This window comes from Emydura macquarii, unplaced genomic scaffold, assembly GCF_026122565.2.
Source record: "Emydura macquarii macquarii isolate MOO-44397 ecotype Brisbane River unplaced genomic scaffold, CSIRO-AGI_Emac_v2 contig_3470, whole genome shotgun sequence".
Taxonomy (NCBI): domain Eukaryota; kingdom Metazoa; phylum Chordata; order Testudines; family Chelidae; genus Emydura; species Emydura macquarii.
The window spans coordinates 8,467,737-8,492,073 of record NW_027133607.1 but is presented as its reverse complement, the minus strand read 5'-3'; the positions used below and the strand labels follow the sequence as shown (position 1 = coordinate 8,492,073).

The window sequence follows — 24,337 nt, the reverse complement described above, 5'->3', positions numbered from 1 at the left end:
GTGCGTGTCTGTAATGTTACAATGACACCTCGGTGTAACATTGGTGCATGGCTGTAGTGTTACAGCACCGCACAGTGACACCTCAGTGTGACATTGGTGCTTGGCTGTGATGTTACAGCCCTACATGGTGACACATCAGCATGACATCAGTGCTGTGCTGGAGCGTGGCCATAATGGTACAGTGCCACATGGTGAAATGTCAGTGTGACATCAGTGATGCCTTGGTGCATAGCTGAAATGTTACAGCACCACATAGCGACACATCAGCCTGATGCCTTGGTGCGTGGTCATAATGTTATTGCACCACAGGTGACCCATCAGTGTGACTTTAGTGATGTTTTAGTGACCATAATGTTATAGTGCCACACAGTGATGCATTAACATGACGCTGGTGACACGTTGGTGCATGGCTGTAATGTTACGGTGACACATCAGCATGACGTTAGTGATGTGTTGATGCCTGGCTATAATGTTCCAGTGCCACATAGTGCCATGTCCACATGACAGTGACGCATAAGAACAGAACATAAGAATGACCATGCTGGGTAAGCCCAATGGTCTGTCTAGCCCAACATCCTGTCTTCTGACAGTGGCCAATACCTGATGCTTCAGAGGGAATGAACAGAACAAGGCAGTTATCGAGTGATCCATCCACTGTTGTCTGGTCCCAGCATCTGGCAGTCAGAGGCTTAGGAACACAGAGAGCATGGGGCTGTATCCCTGACCATCAAGGCTAATTGGTGGACCTATCCTCCATGAACTTTTCATTCTTTTTTGAATCCAGTTATGCTTTTGGCCTTCACAACATTCCCTGGAAAGAAATGTCACAGGTTGACTGTACATTGTGTGAAGAAGTACTTCTGTATGTTTGTTTTAAACCAGCTGCCTGTAATTACCAGGATTGCCTCTGGAAACTTATTTAAAAATCGGTGTCACATTAGCTATCCTCCAGTCATTTGGTACAGAGTCTGATTTGAGCAATAGGTTACAATACCACAGTTAGTAGTTCCGCAATTTCATATTTGAGCACCCGTAGGTTTTGGTGACTTATTACAATACTGTTTAATTTATCAATTTGTTCCAAAACCTACCCTACTGACATCTCAGTTCTTCAGATTTATCATCTAAAAAGAATGGCTCAGGTTTGGGAATCCTCTGCAGTGAAGACCAATGCAAAAAATTCATTTTGCTTCTTTGCAACAACTTTGTCTTCCTTGAGTGCACCTTGATCATCCTACTTCTGATGTACTTAAAAAGTATTTTGCTGTCAGTTTTTGTACCTTTTCCTAATTGCTCTTCAAATTCTTTTTGCCTGCTTGTAGCACAGTGGGACACCCCGCCTTGGCACCTCTTGCTGGTTATCAGGGGAAATCAGCCCTCAGCCAGGCAGATGCTTCTCTCTGCGGTGTCTCGTGCTCAGTCCTGTCTCCACTCGACTTGCTCTCCCATGACTCGGCCCTCTTCCCCCCTCAGGGGGATTCTGCAGTCTGTTCTAGGTCACTTCCCATGGTGGCCACTGCAGCCCTGCCACCAGTCCCATGGCTATCAGGGGTTAGGGAGGGACCCGGGCCCACCCGCTACTCCAGGTCCTGACTCAGGACCCTAGGTGTGGCAGCCTTTCACTGTTTCTCCCCCAACTCCTCTGTAGCTTTCCCTGGGCCACTTCCCTGCAGCACCACCCCTGCACCTTCCCCACCCTTGCTTCAGGGCCTTTGGCTCTGCTGATTCCCAGCAGCCAGCCACTGCTCTGTCCAGGGTACTAACACTCCTTCCTCTTCAAGTTCCTGGGAGGTTCTAGCTTTGTGCTGCTCTGCTCTGTCCTCCTTTATACACTGGCCTCCTAGGCCCTGATTGGCTGCCACACAGTTCCTTCCTATTGGCTGCCTTTCCAAGGGCCCTCTTAACCCTTTCCTGTCCAGTGAGGGGCAGGCACCCCATCACACTGCTTAATTGTACTTTTACACCTTGATGTGCCAAGTTTTATTCTCCTTTCTATTTTCCTTAGTAGGATGTGACTTCCAGCTTTTAAAGGAAGTCTCTGTAATGTTACTGCACCACATAGTGACATGCCAGCATGATGTTAGTGATACACTGGCATGTGGCTGTAATGTTGCTGCATCACATGTTGCCATGTCATTAATGTTACCATACCAAGTGACATGGGGACATGAAATGAGTGACTTGTTGATATGTCACTGTTATATTATCACTCCCTGTGTGACATATCACATTAGTGACACACTGAAGCATTGTGATGTTACCGTTACATATCAACTTGACTTTAGTGACACTGGCATGTCAACGATATGTCAACATGATGTTAGTGATACATTTGAGTACCATTGTGACAATATTATGCCATGAGATGACATGGAGGCATGACATCAGTGACATATTGCTGCAGTATTACCATGCCACACAGCAACAGCCATCATGACCTTAACGTACTGCTGCATTGACAACACACAATAGCACATTCACCTGCATCTATGGCATTGTGATGATGCATTAGTGCAACTCCACAGTGTTACAGCACAACAGAGTTTCAATGTGATGCTATTGTGCATTGGCACAACTTTGTGTTTTGACTTGAAGTACTCTGTTACACAAGGTGATATGATCACACGAATGTATGATATCTTAATGCAGCACCATCTTGAACTAGTGCATCCTAAAGATATTTCCACATGACATAAGGGTGTATCCATATGATGGGGTGACATGTTGGGTGATGTGTTGATGATATACGGCATGGTGATATTGTTGCAACATGACTCTCACTGCAACACAGTAATACACCAATGGGAACTAATGATATATTAACACAACACTGTACTATTTTGAAGCAACATAATATGTTGACACAACATGATAGAGCACTGATATATCACAGTGACATTTTGATGCAACACAATATTTTGAGGTGAGAAGGCTGGGTGGGAGCTAGAAGAGAGGGACTATGAGAAGAACAGCAGCAGTGAGGAGGAGCAGTGAAGAGGGACCCAGAACTGCAGCTGGCCATCAAACACATATTTAGGAGTGGCAGCGCAGCCGCCCGAAAACAGGCACAGCAGCTGCCCACAGCAGGCACATAGAAAGAAGAGACTGTTGCCCTGGGGAAGGGAGGAAAGAGAAGAAGAGGGGGGTGAAGGATGGAATTCTAGAGCCAGCCCATTGGGCCATTGCGTAATCAAATGGTTTGGGTTCTGGAAGCCCTTCAATCTTTGATCCATTTCCCAAACATCAGAACAAAAGCATTAGAAGCGTAAAATGGAAACAGAATTTTCATGCGACATTAGGCATCCCATCCTAGGAGGCAGAGTTTCCTGAGCTCCTATGGACTTCAAATGGAGTTGAGGGCATGCAGTACCTCAAAGGAATAGGTCTAAATGACCTAAACACATAATGTATGGAGCAAATGCAACTTCACATAAGTGCAATTGGACTTCCTTGTGCTTAGACTACACATCCATGTTACTATGGTTCCAAGAATGATGTCATCAACATGTTCTGATCACTTCTTGTGATAGCTCCTAAGTGTCAACAATAGGTTACCAAGGTACCACACGGTGTATTAAAATCCACCCCCTGACCTCTTTTATCCCATTTCCTTAGAGAGAAACAACATTGTGCTGTGTCTTAATCAACTAAACTCAATGGGATTCCCTTTTCTCTATTTTTGGTGGCTTTATTTACATAATGGCCCTCTAGACTCCATCGCCAGCCAAGAAGCAGATTACAGGGAGTGTGATGGGGATGGTGAAGATCTTTGTGGGATTGTGGGGCAAATCCTCCTTTCCTACTGTATTGGCATTTTGGCTATAATTCTCATCAACCGTGCTTATATTTGGGTAAGAGTATTATTATTTTATTAATTCATTTGACTCTGGCAGCATCTTGAAGCCCCAGTCAGGGATCAGGACTCTATTATGCTAGGCCCTGTACACATAAATAACAAAAAGACTATCCCTGTTCACAGAGTTTGTAATGTAAAAAGATATTTTATTATTATTTTATTTATTACTATGCTCCATCAGTGCGCTTGGCATCCTACAATGCAAAGAGAAGACATAGTCTTTGCTCCAAGGATCTTATAATTAAGGCTAAGATTTAGTCATGGGTATTTTTAGGAAAAGTCATGGGCAATAAACAAAAATTTATGGCTCGTGACCTGTCTATGACTTTTACTAAAAATATCCATGACTAAATCTTAGCTGCTCCCGGAGTGCCACTGCTCTGGGGGTCCCCAGGGGCTGACAGCTGGCCCCTGCTCTGCATCAGGAGGGATGACTGCCCCTGGCCACCGCTGCTCTGACACCCCTGGGGACCACTTTCCGATGGACTCCAGGGTCGCCCCCGCAGCTGCTTCTCCTAACACTGCTCAGGCTGCCCTTGGGATTGCTGTTGCCCTAGTGGTCCCCAGGGTTGACTCTTGGGACTGCCGCTCAGGCAGTTACCGGGGCCAGCCATTCCAGGAGCGACCCCAGGGCCGCCCCAAGGCAACCGCTTGGGTGGCCCTGAAGTCAGCTGCCCCCACCGCTGCAGCTGCAGAAGTCACAGAGGTTGTGGAAAGTCACAGAATCCATGACTTCCGTGACCTTTCTGATAGACTTGCAGCCTTCCTTATTATCTATTATAAACTCATAGCACAATTCAGACGCACAATAAATTGGGAGACTATCGGAAGCTAAAGATCCTGATTCTAATTGTGCTTACCCCTGTGTAAAAATCAAGAGTAACTCCGTGGAAGAGAGTGTTGTTACAATGGTGTAAAATGGGCACCCAGGAAAGGGTGCAAATGAGATCAAAATGAGGACCGCTGTCTCAAAGTGGTGCTGATGACTCTTTACATATAATGGACCAAATCCTGAAGTTCCTACTCCTTCCTCACTCAGGACTTTTCCAAGAGGCCATTTGAAGAAGATACACGTAAACAAAGGCTGCATTTGGGACAATAGAATGCCTTTATCTTTCTTTTTAAAAAACAGTGTATTATTTATAATAATTAATAGTTAATCATCAGTAATTAATAATAAATTGTGCTATGAGGTGCTGAACTGGATGCCTTCGAGGAGTGGTAATGGATAGAGTCCTTCACCTCCGCATCATTGGTACAAGCCCAGCTGACATTTGTAATGAAAGTTATTGCCACCCAAAGACTATCTGGTGACCCATGTGAAATAAATTTGGGGTCTCAGTCCAGTTCTCAGTGGATAACTGTTCTCACCACAAAGCTCATTAGCATTTATTGTCCCACACCCTTATTGGCTGCCTCAGCAGAAAGGCCAAAAACATTGAACACTCCTGCCACTGGAAGGTTTCCTCCAGGTCAATGTTGAGGCACAGCAATAGTGCAATGTAGAGAATCTTGCACTGCTGCTGCCGTTGTTACACGTGTTCTTTGAATAATCAACTTTATTCTCCAGGGCAGTCAGGATGACATCTTTCACTAGCCCACTTATATTTTTAGAAACAGTGTTATATATTCCACTGAGTAGAAATTATTAAAAATCCTTCTGACTAGCAAATGCCACACCATTTTTTTCATGTTTTCCTGAAACACAGATTCTCCTGAAATACCAAGAGAAAAGACTGCCTTCTGAGGAAGGGACTAGCAATTCAAAAGGTAAATTTGAGTTCTATTAGGCTATCAAAAGGGTTTAAAAAAGCAGGATACTGGACCGATGATTAAAAAGTAAAATGTGATCTCTAAAGAGAAGTGTTTTTAGTTGAAAGGGGGCATTAATTCCTCTGTATGATCCATCAGTGAGACCCTGCTTCGAATAATGGGAAAAATTCTCTCATTTACATAAGTGTAAATCCAGAATAACACCACTGAACAGCATGAACTTCACATGAACTCCAGCACGAACAGAGCAGAATTTGATCCAGTGTGTACAGATTTGGGTATCTCACTGTTGAAAAGATAGTGATAAAATAGAAAGACTACAAATAAGTGCAAAAATAATGATAAACAGATTCACAGAATCATAGAAGATGAGGGTTGGAAGGGACCTCAGGAGGTCATCTAGTCCAACCCCCTGCTCAAAGCAGGACCAACCACAACTAAACCATCCCAGCCAGGGCTTTGTCAAGCCAGGCCTTAAAAACCTCTAAGGATGGAAATTCCCCACCTCCCTAGGTAACCCATTCCAGTGTTGCACCACCCTCCTAGGGAAAAAGGTTTTTCCTAATATCCAACCTAGACCTCAATGCAACTTGAGACCATTGCTCCTACTTCTGCAGCCGAGTTCCATCCTCCCTGGAACCCCCTTTCAGGTAGTTAAAGGCTCTTCAAGAACCCCCCATCTCTCTTTGCCATTGCCAGTGCTATGCAATGATTAGATATCCTGCCTTCTCCTCAATTCATGCACAGTATATTCATTACTACAAAACGAGAGTGGCCATGAGGGACTGGTTAACGTTTAGCAGCCCAGGTTAGCAGGCTCTGAAGTCACATGGTGTATAATATGGTGGGCTGCAATATTGCTCTAAATGAAGCACAGGTTCTCTTGTCCTGTTTTGAAGGAACTAAGTGAGAAGACAGGTAGGATCATTCCATTAATTCTGTACAGATCCTTGAAGGATATGACCTAAGGGTCAAATTACACTCTACTTAGGTTATTCTCCTTTTGGAAACAGGAAGTTTAAGAGTGGTGCGTTCCAGCCTCTAGTGGAAGATCATGGAGGGAGAGGAGGAGGGTTTGCTCCTCCTGGAAAAATGGTTTCAGCCCCAAAAACCCAGGATCCACTGGAGGCCAAGGCTGTCCATGATTGCACCCTCAGCGTGTTTGGAGATGACACTGAGCTGGGAGGAGTGGTAGATACCCTGGGGGGTAACGATAGGATACAGAGTGACCTAGACAAATTGGAAGATTGGGCCAAAAAAAATCTGATGAGGTTCAACAAGGACAAGTGCAGAGTCTTGCACTTAGGACGGAAGAATCCTATGCACAGCTACAGACTGGGAACTTACTGGCTAGGCAGCAGTTCTGCAGAAAAGGACCTGGGGGTTACAGTGGACAAGAAGCTGGATATGAGTCAGCAGTGTGCCCTTATTGCCAAGAAGGCTAATAGCATATTGGGCTGCATTAGTAGGAGCATTGCCAGCAGATCGAGCAAAGTGATTATTCCCCTCTATTCGGCACTGGTGAAGTCACATTTGAAGTATTGTGTCCAGTTTTGGGTCCCCCTCTACAGAAAGGATGTGGACAAATTGGAGAGAGTCCAGAGGAGGGCAGCAGAAATGATTAGGGGGCTGGAGCACAGGACTTATGAGGAGAGAGTGAGGGAACTGGGCTTGTTTAGTTTGCAGAAGAGAAGAGTGAGGGGGGGATTTGATAGCGGCCTTTAACTATCTGAAAGGGGGTTCCAGGAAGGATGGAGCTAGACTATTTTCAGTGGTAGCAGATGACAGAACAAGGAGCAATGGTCTCAAGTTGCAGTGGAGGGAGGTCTAGGCTGGATATTAGAAAAATCTTTTTCATTAGGAAGTTGATGAAGCACTGGAATGGGTTACCTAGGGAGGTGGTGGAACCTCCATCCTTAGAGGTTTTTAAGGCCTGGCTTGACAAAGCCCTGGCTGGGATGATTTAGTTAGGGCTGGTCCTGCTTTGAGCAGGGTGTTGGACTAGATGACCTCCTGAGGTCCCTTCCAACCCTAATATTCTATGATTCGATGATGATTCTATGTGTTAGCCATGTGTTTGTACAATGTTTCCTTGCCATGCTCCTAGGGTGTCCTTGACTGCAAAGTGGAGGGGAACATCATAAAGGGGAGGCCTATTTGAAGTTGACTAAGAACATATTATAAGAAGCAGTGGTCATAAACTAAAACAGGGAGGGTTAGGGTAGACATAAGGGAGGTTCCTCAAGGGAGGCATGGCCAACCATGGGTTTTTTAAGCTGTATGGATGTGGTCTTTATCCACTGCTGTAAACTTTACCCACTGCTGTCTCTGAGGATATATTTTAATGTCAGGTTTGCCTACCCTCTAGCAGCCTCCCTAGCCCTTCAAGGGAAGGGGAAACTGAAGGCACGACTGCTGTGGAGTTCGGGTCACTGTGGATTACAGTGCAGCTAAGATATTTTCTTGTCTTCTGTTAGTTCCCAGGGATTCTGCCTGCATGAATCACAGAAGGTTCAACGTCTGGAATTTCCTCAGCAAGCTTTTCAATGGGAAAAACAAAAAGCACAGCTGCCAGTCCGCTGACTATTCAGAAGTGGCGGCAGCCAGGGCCTACTTAGAAAGGAAGCAAGCCAGGTTTGTCCCAAGGCTCAGCCAGCAGACGGTCTGTGATAGCAACTCCTCAGACATAGACAGCGAGGACTTGGGTTCAGAGGCATCCTCGTGGAAGGAAAGTGAAACAGAGTATATCCCCACCACAGCCAGCCTTCGGCGGAGAAAGATAGCATGGAGGCAAAGGAATATGGGCAGCCCCTGGATCAGAGAACAACTCTGCCTTCGCTGCAAAGCCAAGAGGACAAGAAAATGGCTGTCCCAGCATTTCTTTAATCCCACGCCACCTCCTCGTGGGAAGAGCAGTTCATTAGATGAGAATTCCTCCAGGGGTATTACCACATGACTTGCCTTCACTGGAGCTATATTTGGGCTTTTGTTTGCGTGAAGCCATCTGAGCTAGGTAGACAGAACCTGCATGAAAACACAGGACAGGAGGGCTCAAGGGAATGACTCATTTAAATAAAATTTGGCTACAGACAATAAAGGTACCCAGCACACCGTGCTGGCTAATGGACGTATAAGAGGTGTTTATTTAAAAATATAAATATCATTGCCTTGGCATGGCCTAGTGAGGACATCTCTTTCCACAGCAGGTGCAACAGAGTTCCTCCAGCTTAAGTATAGTGGGACAGATTCATTGAGGGACTAAGTTGAACTTCCGCTGAGGTACCAGGGTGCGACGGGGCAAAATGGCGACCACCTTAGTTACAGCAACAGAGCCACTGCAGTGCCAGAAGTGGCCAGGCTTGTGGAAAAGGGGAATGGCTGGGGCAGGCGGAGTGGCAGTGGAACTCCTGTGCGTGTCCAGCCGGAGTTAAAGCTGCCTCCAGCTCCACTGGGGGAAACACCATCTCCTTCTAGGGTTAAATCTCCTCTGGGGCACATAGCGCTTTGCCAGCGAAGCTTTGAACGTGACACCTTCCTGGGTCAGCTGAAGTTGGCCCAGCAAGCTGCCAAGTATCATAACATCAGAGTGGAAAATACCCTGAGAGGAGAAATTACATCCTTATCTGCCAACCACCTTGAGAGTTTTGATATATGTGGGAATTCAGTCATATGGGGATGCAGATACCACTTTAGTCGCGGGGCGGGGGGAGAGGGGGAGGTCAAGTCCCATATATAATATGGCCTTGCTTGCTAGATCATCGGTCTCCTGTTTCTGGTGAGCCCTTCAAACATGAGGTTGATTTTGTTCTTCAGTGCCCTTCTTGGGGCTGCGTGGTGCCTAGAAACATTCGTTGGGTGAGTTACATTTTAATAGAAGATCTCCGATTCAGAGACCATGTTATTCTAAAACTGGTTTTTTTCCTCTTTGAGTGCTTTAATTGAAAAGGTCAGTTTGGGGCACATTTACTTTGCTTTTCGTTAGCTAATTAGTTTTCACAAAATATCATCCTGGCCCTTTCTGCACATCTCAGAGGGATCGTGACATTTTTTGACATTCAATGCTCCAGAGGAAGGGCTGAAGTTCCTATAATGCAGGACAGCTAGAGCCGTAGAGCACTCAGCAGTTTGGTTCTCAGGGGTCTCAGGAAACAATTTCTTTAGTTTAGATTCATCTGAGTTCACAAGAGAGTTGGGTCCAAGCTACAGAGTTTGGTTGTGGATTGATTCAAATTTCCCCAAAGTTCAGGTTTACCCAGGATTTTGCTTCAGTTTATTATAGAGCTAGGGACCAGCCTCAAAAGTATGGATCTGGAACTAACTCTGAATCTTGCCACAAAGTTTGAGAATGTTTGGACCCATGGTCTTGGTTTGGCTCATTATAGAAATAGGGTCCCGTAGGGAAAATTAGAATCACGTTCCAGATCCAAACTTGCCCAGAGCACAAAAGTGCTGAGATTCAGAGTTCTGATTCAGGCCCATCTTTTGTTTACAATCTCTTGAGTTTTGCTTGGAATTTTGAGTAAGCCAAAAAATGAAAAGTGAAATTTAGTTGAAGCTGTCAATGGTCATGTGGTTTAGATTCAGAACCATAACCTGGCCCCAAGTTCACTCAAAAGTGGGCCAAGGGTAGCTCCAAAGGTTCATGAACCTCATAAAATAGTATGAGTTTATACTTAACCCCAATCCTGGGCAAGGGTTGTTCCTTTCAATCCCAAAGTTTTGCACAGAACAGCTTCAACTGTGCTCCTCAAACATGAAGATTGATAGCCTCTGTCAATTTTTATCCTAAGTAGTGTCCCTGCAGATTCTTTTTTTTTTTTTTTTGTATACATGTCTAATCTTTTACAGAACCTGACTAAGCAATTTGTATTATAATATCTTGCAGCATGAAGTTACCCAACTTTATTCACACATTGCATTAAAATGTATCTGCTTTAAGCTTGTTGCCTTTTAATCTCATTAAGTGTATAAGAACTTGAATAAATACTGTACAAAATTTGATGGATGTTCACTAGGATGTAGGAAATAGACACCAGATCCCAGTGAACAAACATCTGTACATCACAAAAGCCTATTTAATTAACACATAATTTGAAACTTTCTTGATAGTCTAAGTAGAGTGGCCAAGGATTGATAGGAGCCTGGATACTTCTCTCTCACATTAAGAGTGGTCTGACCAGATTAGAAGTAAGGTATATTAGGAGGGGAAACTCGAGCTGCTGTTTTCCCTGCTGTATCTGTTCTGTACAAGTTTCTACTGTCTGACTGAAGGCCAAGGGGCAATAGAAAAAAGTAATTACTAGCCAAGATAAGAGCACAACTCAGCTGGCAGTTTTGCACCATCAGAGATGCAGACCTCCCAGCTGCATCAGCAGAGCAATCATGGGAAAGGTACTGGGCTCTATGATTATTATTATTATGATTTAATATGTATGTGACAGTAGCTTCTAGTGGTTCCAATCAGAGCCCCATTGTGTTAGGGGTTATAAGAACACATTCAAAGATACAGTGCCTACCCCAGAAAAGCTTACAATCTAAGAAGACAAATTACATACAAAGGAGACAATGGGAGGGAAAGAAAGACAGAATAAAAGAAATGCAAAACGACTCTTTTGGCCATAGCTGGAGGCTTGTAAGCACTGTGGTCTCATGAGATTATTGGCCTTTGGGGCTCCTGTCTTTTGAAGAAAAGAATGAAGACCTGAGTTACATCAAACTCTTGAGCTGATTTAATAGAGATAGATTCCAAGGCCAGAAGGGACCATTGTGATCAGCTAGTCTCACCTCCTGCATAACACAGGCCATCGGACTTCCCTGAATTAATTCCTGCTTCAAGTCCAATAGCTGTGGTTGAACTACAGCATATATTTTAGAATAAGGTCCAGCCTTGATTTAAAAATGTCCATTGATGGAGAATCCACCACAACCCTTAGTATGTTGTTCCAATGGTTAATTATCCTCACTGTTAAAAATTACACCTTCTTTCTAGTCTGAATTTGTCTAGCTTCAGCTTCCCTAGGATCTTGTTATTCCTTTGTAGGCTAGACTGAAGAGCTCTCTGTTATCAAATGTCTCTTCTCCATGTAGGTACTTATAAACTGTGATCAACTCACCCCTTAATCTTTCCTTTGATAAACTCAATAGATTGAGCTCCTTGAGTCGTTCATTATCAGGCACATTTTCCAATCACTTAATCATTCTCGTGACTCGTCTCTGAAGCCTCTCCAATTTTTCAAAATCCTTCTTGAATTGTGGACCCCAAAATTGGAGACAATATCCAGTAGCGGTCACGCAAGTGCCAAATACAGAGGTAATGTAACCTCCCTATTCCCACTCCATATTTCCCTGTTTATATATTCAAGAATCACATTAGCCCTTTTAGCATAACACTGGGAGCTCGTGTTCAGCTGATTAATCATGGCCCCCAAGTCTATTACAGAGTCACTGCTTCCCAGGATAGAGTCAACTATGCTGTAAGTATGGTCTACAGTCTTTGTTCCTCGTCTTATGGCTTTATATTTGACCGTGAAAAAACATATATTGTTTGACTGCGCGCAGCTGACTAAGTGTTTCAGATTGCTTTGTTTCAGTAACCTGTCCTCTTCATGCCTTACCACTCCCCAAGTCTTTGTATCATCTGCAAACTTTATCAGTAATGAATATTTTCTTTCAGGTCATTGATAAAATTACATAGGGCCAAGCACTGATGACTGCTGGACCCCACTAGAAACACACCAACTTCATGTTGATTCCCCATTTACAGTTACAGTTTGAGACCTCTTAGCTAGCCAGATTTTAATCCATTTAATATATGTCCTGGTGAATTTGTATCATGCTAGTCTTTTAATCAAAATATCATGTGGTACGAAGTCAAATGCCTTACAGAAATCTAAGTATGTTACATCAACACAATCTTACCTTTATCAGCCAAACTTGTAATCTAATAAAAAAATAATAGCAAGTTAATGTGACAAGATCTTTTTTCCATAAACTCATTTGATAAGACTTATTTCATTTTTTGTAGAGACCAGGTTCTTCGGGTCAAAGCAAGCAGTGAAGAACAGATTAGCAAGCTACAGCTGCTGGAAACACTGGAACATCTTCAGGTGTGTCATTACACTTTCTCCAGGTGTTTGTTAATCTTTCAGATTGTGAGTTCTTCAGGGCAGGGATTGTGCCTCCTGTTTTGTTTGGAAATTGCTTAACAATGTGGGAACGACCGTAAATAAATAAAAATAATAATAGACTAGAATAACAGAAATGTAGGGCTGGAAGGGACCTTGAGGGGTCATCTAGTCCAGCCTCCTGCCCCAAGGCAGAACCAATTCTTTCTATGTTATCCTTGACAAGTGTTTGTCTAACCTGTTCTTAAAAACTTCCAGTGATCGGGATTCCAGAACCACCCTTGGTCCAGTGTTTAACTACCCTTATAGTTAGCAAGTTTTTTCTAATATCTAACCGAAATCTCCCTTCTTGCGGATTAATCTGACTACTTCCTGTCCTATCTTCAGTGGACATGGAGAACAATTAATCACCATCCTCTTTACAAGAGCTCTTAACATATTTAAAGACTTTTATCAGGTCCACCCCGTCTTCTTTTCTCAAGACTAAACAAAAGCCCAGGTTTTTTTAAATCTTTCTTCATAAGCAAGGTTTTTATAATTTTTTGTCATTCTCCTCTGGACTTTCTCCAATTTGTCCACATCTTTCTTAAAGCATGCCGCCCAAAGCTAAACACGGTACTCTAGCTGAAGCCTCACCAGTGCCAAACAGAGTGGAACAATGATCTCCCATGTCTTACATATGATACTTCTGTTAACATACCCCAGCATAATATTGAGTCTTTTTCACGACTGCATCACATTGTTGGCTCATGCTCAGTATAAGGGGCGTGATCCTAGCCCCATCCTGGAAACAAGAACTAATGATTTCTGATCCTGTGTCTGAGTGTGCTTGACCAAAAGCAAGTTACTTTAAACCTCTCTATGCTTCAGTTTCCTTCTTTTAAAATGGGAATGATGATATTTATATACTGCTCTCCTAGTGGCATTATGAAATGAATTAGTTAATGTATGTATTGTGTTATGAAGAAGCAAAGCATGACGTAAAACACGAGGCATTATAGATTTTATCACAATTGGTAAGAACTTCTCTTGAAATTAATCTATTTTATTGGTTTGTATTATATACATGCAAGATAAAAATGCAACACTATAAAAGAAGCAAAAGCAATGTACATAGTATCATATAAGCGTCTATATATAGAGCATTTCTTGAAACTATAGTTGGTAAAGGGAAAATACAAGACAGTCATAATAGATATGGGACTAAAGCTCCTGCCACTTACACTGCTGAAGTGCTGCTGATGTCAGTGAAAATGCAAGGTATTTGTGAAGCGAGGACAGTAATATTTATATGTTGCAAGAGTGTTATGAAGACCAATAATGACTGTTTCTGTAGTGATTTGAGATTCTCAGATAATGGAATATGATGCTAAAGTGTGAAGTGATACAAAACCACAGGCATTATCCCAACTTGGGGGATTTAGATGTTTTTAGGGCTCCTGGAGAGATGTTCCCCAAAGTCAATTTTTCTGAAATGATTCCCTGACCTGGATTGGTTTTCTTCTCTTCAGCTTGATTTCTGGCTACGCCCCTCAAATCCAGCACTTCCTGTGGATATCCGAGTCCCCTTTGCCAGTCTCCAAGCAGTCAAAGTCTTCCTGGAGTCCCACCACATCGAGTACTCTATCCTGCTCAAAGACCTGCAGGTAGACAAAAGTACTTCACTGTTGCAGGATTTATCTCCCTATTCCCTGCATTTATGCTCACTGATGTTATTTGTAGTAGAAGCAATACACAGAGCTAAAGATCCCTGCCTTTCGTAAGCGTACCTGCACCAATACAGGTTTCCTTACATTTTCTGAAAGCCAGCTACTGATCTCACGACAGGTGCCAGCTCAGTGACGCAGGGCTTGTTTTAAGTTTTAAGTTCCACGTATAGGCCTCTTTTTACTATTCTTTGTAGACCATGTAACTAAGCTATTCATAGTCTGACTAACTTTTCCAAGAATGATGTTGGCCGCGCTTCGAACTACTAGAACCCTACATGACAGTGTGAGAAAAACATCTCTGTTGGGCAGAGAACTGGGGGCACTCTTGAGAAGCAGTATTTCCAGCAGCCCAGCTAAATTACTGTTAACCCTTTGCAGTAGCAACCTTGCTCCTTTTTCAGGCCTTCTTCTTAATGAATGCCTGAAACTGAATGCTGACCATTTAAATGCCAAAGAACGTTACTTACTTCACTGCAGATGAGTTTAGTTAAAGCATCCAGCTGCTCTGCAGCGGTGTGTGGAGTCTCCTCTTCCGACACTTGATTAAAACCCTGCCAAAGAAGTAGGCCTGCCTCATGGATTTGAATTGCTTGGTTTAGGTCGTAATTGATCAAGAAAGGCAAGAGATGGTCTCCAATCAAAGGGAACGTGGCAGCAATGATTTCAACTATGCAGCGTATCACTCTTTAGAAGAGGTAAGTATTTCAAGGTCAGCTCTTTGGGAGAGAATTTGTTTTCTTCTGTCCTGTTTTTGCATGTCACCTCCGCTCAAACATTCTTTATAAGTACGTTGAATTCTTTCGTGCCTTACTTTCTGCATTCTCCACAGTGGTCTTAATATCTAATCCCATTACAGGTAGGTCAGTTTTGTTTTAAAAGGAGTTTATTGAGTATTCATCACAGCGAGGGACTATGCTCAGTTGCTAAAAGGTAGGACTGTTACAAGCAGGTGCTCAACAAGACTCTCCAGACAGTTTTGCCAATATTCCTCCCCAGCGGCGACGTGTAACGGTTGATAGTGGGGGGACATGATTTAAAGGTTCTGGTGATATGCAGTGGGGTTCAGGGAGACAAAAGGAGAAATGGTGGGCCAGGTGACCCTGCATGCTCCCCTATCACAAGTCGCCTCTGCTTCTCGCTTCTTTACCTTTGTTATTCCAGTCCGGGGCCCACACATAGCAATATCCAGGCCGGCAGCATTCCTATTCCAGTCCTGGGCTTCCACACTGTTCTGCTAGGTATAGTTGCATGCATGATCTGTTTTGCTGTTACAGGAACCATTGTACTAGACTGGATGGATCAATGACTTATTCATGTGTTGCGGTTTGTCTTGCGCAGCATTATACAGCCTCCTGTATTTATTTTGTGTCTTGATGTACAGCTATTGAATGCCACATAGTCCACACTTATTTTAGATAATAAAAATTGCTAGGTATACGGGCTCATCAAATGAAAATGTGTCTGATTTTGATCTCATGCTGGGTTTTTTTTTTTATGGCGGGGGAGGGGTACCAATATAACTCTATTGACTTCTGCGGAGTAACTGCAGATTTACCTTGGAATGACTGAGATCAGAGATAGGTCCACTAAGTGTGGCAAACAACTGATTTCATACCACTTTCTTCCATCTAATGGTGGCTGTGACTGGCAGTGTGTGAGATGACAGACCATCTTCCATGCTGCTCTAATGATCAGTCTGGAGGTCTAGTGCTAGCACAATACCAAGGCGTGAGGGCTCAGGTCTCTGCTTTGGGAGAATGGCACCAACCAATACCCTACAGGGACTCCCCTCTCTGCCCTACACACAGAGCAATATTGCTGGGCTTTAAAGGAAGCCAGTTCTAGCCCTTTTCAGGTAGAATTAGATAATTCCACATCAGAGATACTAGATAATAACAGAATGAGAAGAAAATGAAGCTGTACAGGCAAGAGAGAAGAGAGGTGTTTTCAGGTGAGAGTGGAAAGGAAACGGATAACAAAGTGGAGAAATACCGGCAGGCAGCAAGTGCTGCAGATGAGAAAGCTCCTGCATCAACACAAGGAACAACATAAAAATATTTGATAGAATATAAACTCCATTATTCTTTTCAATTTTAGATTTACACAGCCCTGGATAACCTTGCAGCTGAGTACCCCAGCCTGGTGAGCAAACAAAAGATTGGAGAGTCTTATGAAAAGCGGCCCATGTACATTCTCAAGGTATTATCCCTGTGCATATCATGACAACTTTACATTTCTATAGCACCTGCCAATCCAAAACATCCCCAAGCATATACAGGGAGAAATCACTCCACCCACCACTACACTGCAGCCACCACTGGTCACTAACGGGACAGCTGTTCAGCAGAACTGAGCACTGCTTTTTAAGACACGGGATTAAAAATAACTTTGCCGACGTGATACTGCAGAAGGAGGCCTTATGGAATTAGCCACATTTGAATTTGGCCGGGACATTGGGCCAACCCTGACTCTTGCAAAAAAGTACCATGGGATCTTTAATTACTGCAAAGAACCAGAACCTTGGGTTTACGCCTCTGGGCCTTCAGTATCTGGAAAAACTGGAATCTTGGTTTGCAAAAATAGAAAAAAACCGACTCATTCCAAATGCTGGCTGTGTTCAATTTATGCTGGTCCAAATGGGAAAGCCACTGTAATGGGGGTGATTGTGTTGCTTACTTAGCTTTTAGGTGGCACCAAGCCACAGATGCTTATTTGGAATAATGAGACATACTCTTAAGTTTTGGAGGATTCTGGCTGCCTTAACCACAGTTATGAATCATGAACCAATTTGGGGCTGGTGAAGATACTATGTGTGTACACAGCAGCTCCTTATCAGAAACAGAGGAGGACAGGGAGCAGACACTGTAGCAAGAACTGCAAATGCGAACGTTAAGTCAATGAACTGGTCAATCTGGCAAGTTTACCATTGGCAACATTAAGGCAAATATCCCCTCGCTGGGTCTGATTCTCCACTCCATCACATCAGTTTTATGCCATGTAACGCCATTCAGAGCCATTGATTTTCAATCATTTCAGACATTTCAGGTGGAAAAAAGAGCGGGATAGGAAGTGAAAGGACTCGTGCTAGTGAGTGCTTTTAAAGTTTATGTTTCATTTTGCAGTTCAGCACTGGAGGAACTAACCGTCCTGCTATTTGGCTCGATGCCGGTATCCACGCCCGAGAATGGATCACCCAGGCTACTGCACTGTGGACAGCTAAAAAGGTTTAGTGGATTGACTTTCTTTTCTCCTGGTATGGCTGCTATTATTGATGAATTAGACATTTAAAAGAATACCTTACCTATATACAGCATCTTTCATGAAAAGAGACCAGAAGAGTTTACTGTATATACTTTATCAAACAAAGGTTATAGGAATTACTTCACCCACCCATGAAATGCACCCACTTCGAGGTGGAACATGGCAGGTGTTTAACACTGCACAGAAATTTAAAACAGGTAGTGAAAAATGCTGTATACAATTGAAACTGTAAGGGGAATTTTAGGTATGAAAAATGCAACTTCGTCAGGACATCAAGTTTAATAGCTCTACTCCTGTGAAAAGTCAAATGGGATCTTTAACAGCAAATGTCAGTAATTCAGTTTTTTGCCTCATCTGGAGTATAGCACTTCCAGCAACACACTGAGTCCTATCACTACACTGAGACATTAATTCATTACTGCCTCTAAGAGAAAAAACACCACGTGCTCTGAGAAAACAGCTTATTCATAATTCTGCAGTATATTTTACACAGATCCAGGGCTTGGTTCTCCATTCTGACCTGTTAGTGTTTTACAGCCATTTGGCACTCATTTTGCACAGGAGTAAATGACTACACGGCAGGCAAGGCAGAAGAGAATCAGGCCCTGGAGTTGTTTTATAGATAAATTTTGATTTCCTTTCTGCATTGAGCTTGTACCCTAACCCGGTCAGAATTAGATATTAGCATTGCAATTATTCTATAATGATCTAACATAACTCAGAATCAATTACATTGATTTTTATGAGTTCCAGTCTGTTTTCAGCAAAACAATGAGAGTTCTGTGGCACCTTAAAGACTAATAAATGTATTTGGGCATAAGCTTTCATGGGTAGAAACCCACTTCGTCAGATGCATGATTGATTTTCATGCAGTTAATAATGCTTAACTTGTCTGTAGCACTTTTTATCTAAAGCTCTCAAATGGATTTACATCAGTTTATTTCTCATAGCTCCTCTTTGCAGCAAATCAGTCTTATTAGCCTCATCACTAACGGGAAACTGAGGCACAGAGAGGTTAAATGGCTTTTCCAACGTCTTACAGTGAATCATTGTCAGAGCTGAGAATAGTATCCACAAGTTATGACTCCCAATGCTGTGCTTTAACCACGACCCTACATCTGTTCAGTTACATATTGTTTGAGACAATCACACCAATACATTAGATGATATACCAACGACTAGACAGTGACTTTTAAAGTGTCTCTTATTTGCCATCATCAAGTTTCAGGGCTCCACTGAAATGAATGAGGTTGGTTCACAAACCTCAGAGCTAATGTTTCAGTCTGCAGTCTCAGAGAGAAAGAGTCACATTGGGAAGGTTAACTTTGCCAAAAGAAGGGCCGAAAATTTAATTATTTTTAAACAACAGCTTAAATTCTGCTGAAAAGGACTAAGCCACCAGAGAAATGCAGTTGTACATACACTCCAGCTCTGTTTAACTCAACCTCTGTACATAACTATTACAGTGATAATTGTGTTGGAATGTACTTTGTTTCTGCTTAGATTGCATCTGAGTATGGGAATGATCCATCTGTCACCTCCCTGTTAAACACAATGGACATTTTCCTGCTGGTTGCCACAAACCCTGATGGATATGCATTCTCTCATACCAACGTGAGTAACCACAGTGTGATTGCATCCCTATTTCCAAACCTCACCAGGCGCTTTTGGAAGCTATGAAATGATCTTCCATGCCATCAAAAAAAAAAAAAAAAAAGGTAAAGTTTAGTTTTAGAAAAACAGGTTCAGCAAGTACATCTTTAGCATTGTAAAGGTGAATCACAATAGGGTAGGGTCACCAAAGGGGCCTATTGAGCCATCTAATCCATCATTGTTCCCTACTGGATATTCACCAGTGCTTCCACTGCTTCCCTTGGTCTATTCCCCTAGTCAGTCTAGAAAAAGTCATTTTAGGGTTCTGTCTTGCACTCATAGATTCACAGATTCCAAGGTCAGAAGGGACAATTGTGATAATCTAGTCTGATCTTCTTCACTTATGGTATGGTAGCTATTTCTGATTGGAAGGATTAATGAAATCACCAAGCTTTGCTCCTTTTGAAACCATTATGTTTCTTTGTTTCAGAATCGTATGTGGCGGAAGACACGTTCTAAGATTTCTGGGAGCATATGCATTGGAGTTGATCCAAATAGGAACTGGGATGCAGGCTTCGGAGGTAGAAGCCGAGTTTTCATATACAGTTGTCGCTATAGAAGCTGTTTCCTTCTAGATTCCCTTTGTCACCGGGGGACAATCGGAGACTTGGTGCAAACCATAGTCGGCTGTACCATTATAGGGCTGAATGCCCAGAGTATATCAGGCTAAACAGGGCATCTAACACATTTACTAATTTAAAAGATTTTTTTACTTAGGTTTCAACATGGTCTTACTTTGCTTGGATCAATGTCTCCTTCATCAGTGTGACAGCCAAACATGCACTCTGCTGAGGATGTCACATCAATCACTGACCCCTCTATGAGTGGCCTCTAGACAGTCTGGTAAATGCAGTATTTTTAGTTCTGAATATGGAGGCCTGGAAGGGTTCCATTTTAATTTTTTTATAAAATGAGATGGATAAGATTAACTATTTTCAAATATTTTTTCCTGTTTTTATTGACTTACATTTCTGCACTAGTCTGGGAGAAAAAAATCTATCAGCTCACACGTTTACTCAAACATTAGTGGATTCAGTTCAGTTCTCTATTATACAAGTGTAAATCCAGGGTAACTCTTCTAAAGCCAGTGGAAGTACTACAGATTTACAGTGGTGTTACTGAGATCAAAATCTGGCCCAATGTATAGAAGCCAACATCATAAGAGGTTCGGAAATAAAATGGTAAAGTGTGATAGGAATCATATTTTATAAGAGTAATTTCTTGATAGATTGCCAGTGAGCAAAAGAGGGCATGAGTTTTGTATAAATCGTAACAGCATGTCTTTTTCTAACTTTCATTCTCTAAATATCTTTCTATCATCTATCCGTATATCAGGCCTTGTCCCCTGAGAGAAGACCTGTTGCTAGATTTTCACTGTATTAGGCAACTTCATCTTTATGTCAATCTGCATTGAGTTCAGGTTGGGTATTAGGTTTTACAGATTTGCCTTTGGATCTCTCTTGTACCAACAGGTCCTGGAGCCAGTACCAATCCCTGCTCTGATTCTTACCATGGACCCAGAGCCAACTCGGAAGTGGAAGTACAATCTGTCGTAGACTTTATCAAGAGCCACGGGAAGATTAAAGCCTTCCTTACCATTCACAGTTACTCCCAGCTTCTCTTGTACCCCTTTGGGTATAAGTGCACCAACCCAGCTGACTACAAAGAGCTGGTGAGATACAGCAGCTTCTTGACCCTAAACCTCCCTCTGTACTGACTGAGTTGCCCTCCATATTTTGTGTGTTAGCCTAGTATTAAAATGACATTTTCAAGACAAAAGTCATAGGCTAAATTCTCCCCTTTATATGTACCAGAGTAACTCCATTAAAATCAATGTGGTTGCACAAGTGTGATTGAAATGATAATCTGGCCCCATACAGTATCTTTAAAAATCTGAGCCTTCACTCCCTCACTTTTTTGGGTATGACTGTTGCTTTGAGCATGTCTCTAACAAACACATTCTTCAGGTGGTCTTCCTTGCTTACACCACTCATCCATCTCAACATTCGTATTCCTGTGGAGCAGTTCATTTGCTCATGTTTCTTCTTTGTTGCCCAACACTCAGTGCCATATGTTAAAACTAGATGGACACCGTTTTATAGACTTTGCCTCTTAATCTTGCTGGTATCTTCCTGTCACATACGACACCATTTATCTCTCTTCATTTGAAGCAGGAATTTATTATCCAAGCTCTAATTTCGTCCTCCATTTCGACATTTTCCTGGATTCTGGAACCCAGCTACTTGAAACTTTGCATTTTCAGTATTGTCTGACCATCCAGTTTCAAGGATAATTCTTCAGTGTTCACATTATTGAAATGACATACCATATACCCTGTTTTTCCTCTGCTTATTTTGGACCCATGTCTTGCTGTGAGTGAGTGGAGACTCAGATGGTTTGGTCATGTAAAGCACAGTCCTGACAACTGTGTGGATAAAAGAGTCCCAACAGATCAAGACTGAAGGAAAAAGACAGAGAGGCCGACCCAAGAAGTGGGGGATGTTATACAGGAAGACTTGTTAGCATGTGGTGTGACAAAGTATATGGCACTGAACAGAGCATTTTGGAGGGAGAGAACTGATATAGCAGACCCTATTTGATGGGATTAATGCAAGGAAGAAGAAGACAGTATCTTTATAATAGAAATTCTTACTTTTGTGAACAGGTGGTGTCTCTCCTCCCAGTTCCCAACACTGTACACTCACACACTCTGGATTTAGTCCCAATGTCCTGACGTCCTGATTCTCATTAAGTCTGGGAACAGCTGCAGTTACATTAAATAGGGCAAAATAATAACAATGTTAGTATTTTTGAAGCATTGTACAGCTTCATGATGCAAAGCACACGCCAACCACTAACCCATGGGATTTAGGAAGAAACTTCCCCTGTGAGTCACTGCCAGACAGGATACTGGACTGGATGGACCACTGGGTGATCTGACATGACAATTCCTATGATCACCTCCCAAAACATTGTAAACAGTGTGGATGCTATAGCTAGTGCCCAGATATCTAGCAATTAAAACATTAATAGATTTGGTACAACTAATTTTGGGTGGGTGAGAATTGGCTCTAAACCAGGTTGGCTATTTTCTTAAATGAAGTTTGGGGTGGAAACTCTCCCCTGTTTAAATTTGAACATTTAAACTTCGTAATTTGATTTTTCTTCCTGACTCTTCTGTGCTCCCTCTAGGATGCCGTGGGGAACGCTGCTGCCAGTGCTCTGACTTCACTGTATGGCACCAAGTATACAGTGGGTCCCATTTGCTCGACGATCTGTAAGTTTAGCTGTTCTCAGTTTGATGGGCTGTCCTGGGGGAAGGGTCCACCCCTCACTCCTCAAGGCAGGGACTTTACCCACTAGAAGGTCCGTCCTTGTAACGATGGGATCCCTCATTGGTTGCCAGCTGACCCCCTACAGGCTGACCTACCTATGTTACTTTCACAGGGCCCTCGCCCAGGCTGAGTGGTGCATACTGGGCCCTAATAAGCCCCTTTACTTCCTCATATAGGACCCAATCCCAAACTATAGCAAGCATGCTCACCTCCAGTTGACTCCATCCACTTGCCAGCATGGGTACACATGGATACAAGTCTGCTCAATGCAGTATTTATCTCACCCAGTGTGGTTTCTCTCTCTCTTTCAGACCAAGCCAGTGGAGGCAGCATTGACTGGTCCTATGATTATGGCATCAAATACTCCTTCGCCTTTGAGTTGCGAGACACGGGTCGCTATGGTTTCCTTCTGCCAGCCAGTCAAATCATCCCTACTGCAGAAGAGACCTGGCTAGGTCTGATGAAGATCATGGAGCATGTGAAAGACCATCCATATTAGAAGTGGGGAGGCAAATCAACAGTGTAAAAAAACCAAAGTCAATAGTCATTTAGAAAACACACCAAAAATCTGATTCATTTGGCAGGCTGTAGACAGCTGTACTGATGTAGTAGTGTCTTCAACTGATGAAAAACCGTGTGTACATTCAAACTACTGCGAGATGCGTCTGTCTGTAAAGATTCCTTGCTGCACATCTCTTGTCCCTGCCTTTGCTTTTCCATCTGAGGAATTCTTACACAGCATCATCACACGTTTTAGGACCAGGCCAATATTCTGTAAAGGCCCATTTGTGGTTCATCACAAAGAAACACAGGCAGCAGCCTGTGATTAAAGCCAGAGTAGAGGTGGACAATTTGACTGCCATTATTATTGGTAATTGTGCCGCATCAGGCAAAAAATACAGGCCATTTCCTAGATAGGCCATTTAGGGGTTTTTAAGCTGCGGCTTGACAAAGCCCTGGCTGGGATTATTTAGCTGAGGTTAGTCCTGGTTTGAGGAGGGGGTTGGACTAGATACCTCCTGAGGTCCCTTCCAACTCTATGATTCTATGATAGGTGAAGAAGCCATTGGGGTGGAGGCAGGCATGTGATGGGAGAATTACAACGTTGGGGGGGGCAGTTGTTTGTGGGTTCAGAGCGGGTGGGAATTATTTGCCTTGGAGAGGAGGAAATATGTGTCCTATGGTCTGTGAATGTAGCATAGCAGCCTGGTCTGTGTTCCAGCCAATCTGTCTCTGTGTGACATAACTTCAACCCAAATCTCTATCAGTTACTCCCAATGTCTACGTTTTTAGCTCATGTCCCCCAGTTGTTAAACCCCCAGTGCCATTATTAAATGTGTCTCTATCCACGTGAACAGGCCGCTTTGTACTTTTCACCTGACCCGTGTTAGGTTTCCTCAAAGTTTCTTCTTTTGCAATGAAAGTAAAACTAACTTCCTTGGCCTGCTCTCAGAGCTGTGACTCTACAAGCCCGGCACCAGCTCTCCTGCTGGGATAATAACATCCCTTCTGTGGACAGCCATGAACGCTGCAGCTAATATCCCAGACGGGTCTGATAAGGGCCTTACCAGCACTGAACCAAACCAGTACTTAGCACTTCTTCTTACATCTACGACGCGCTTTGCA

General features: G+C 43.0%; 1 protein-coding gene across 1 annotated transcript; it reads left to right on the top strand.

Annotated features, from left to right (window-relative positions):
- The first annotated feature begins 9,419 nt into the window (after positions 1–9,419).
- On the top strand, positions 9,420–23,210 carry LOC137144518 (carboxypeptidase A2-like). The gene is made up of 11 exons (XM_067534881.1): positions 9,420–9,484; positions 12,654–12,735; positions 14,265–14,399; positions 15,062–15,157; positions 16,560–16,661; positions 17,585–17,686; positions 19,227–19,337; positions 19,807–19,897; positions 20,849–21,048; positions 22,569–22,653; positions 23,023–23,210. Exons 1-11 carry the CDS (start codon positions 9,420–9,422, stop codon positions 23,208–23,210), a joined length of 1,257 nt encoding a protein of 418 aa, XP_067390982.1.
- Positions 23,211–24,337: the final 1,127 nt, after the last annotated feature.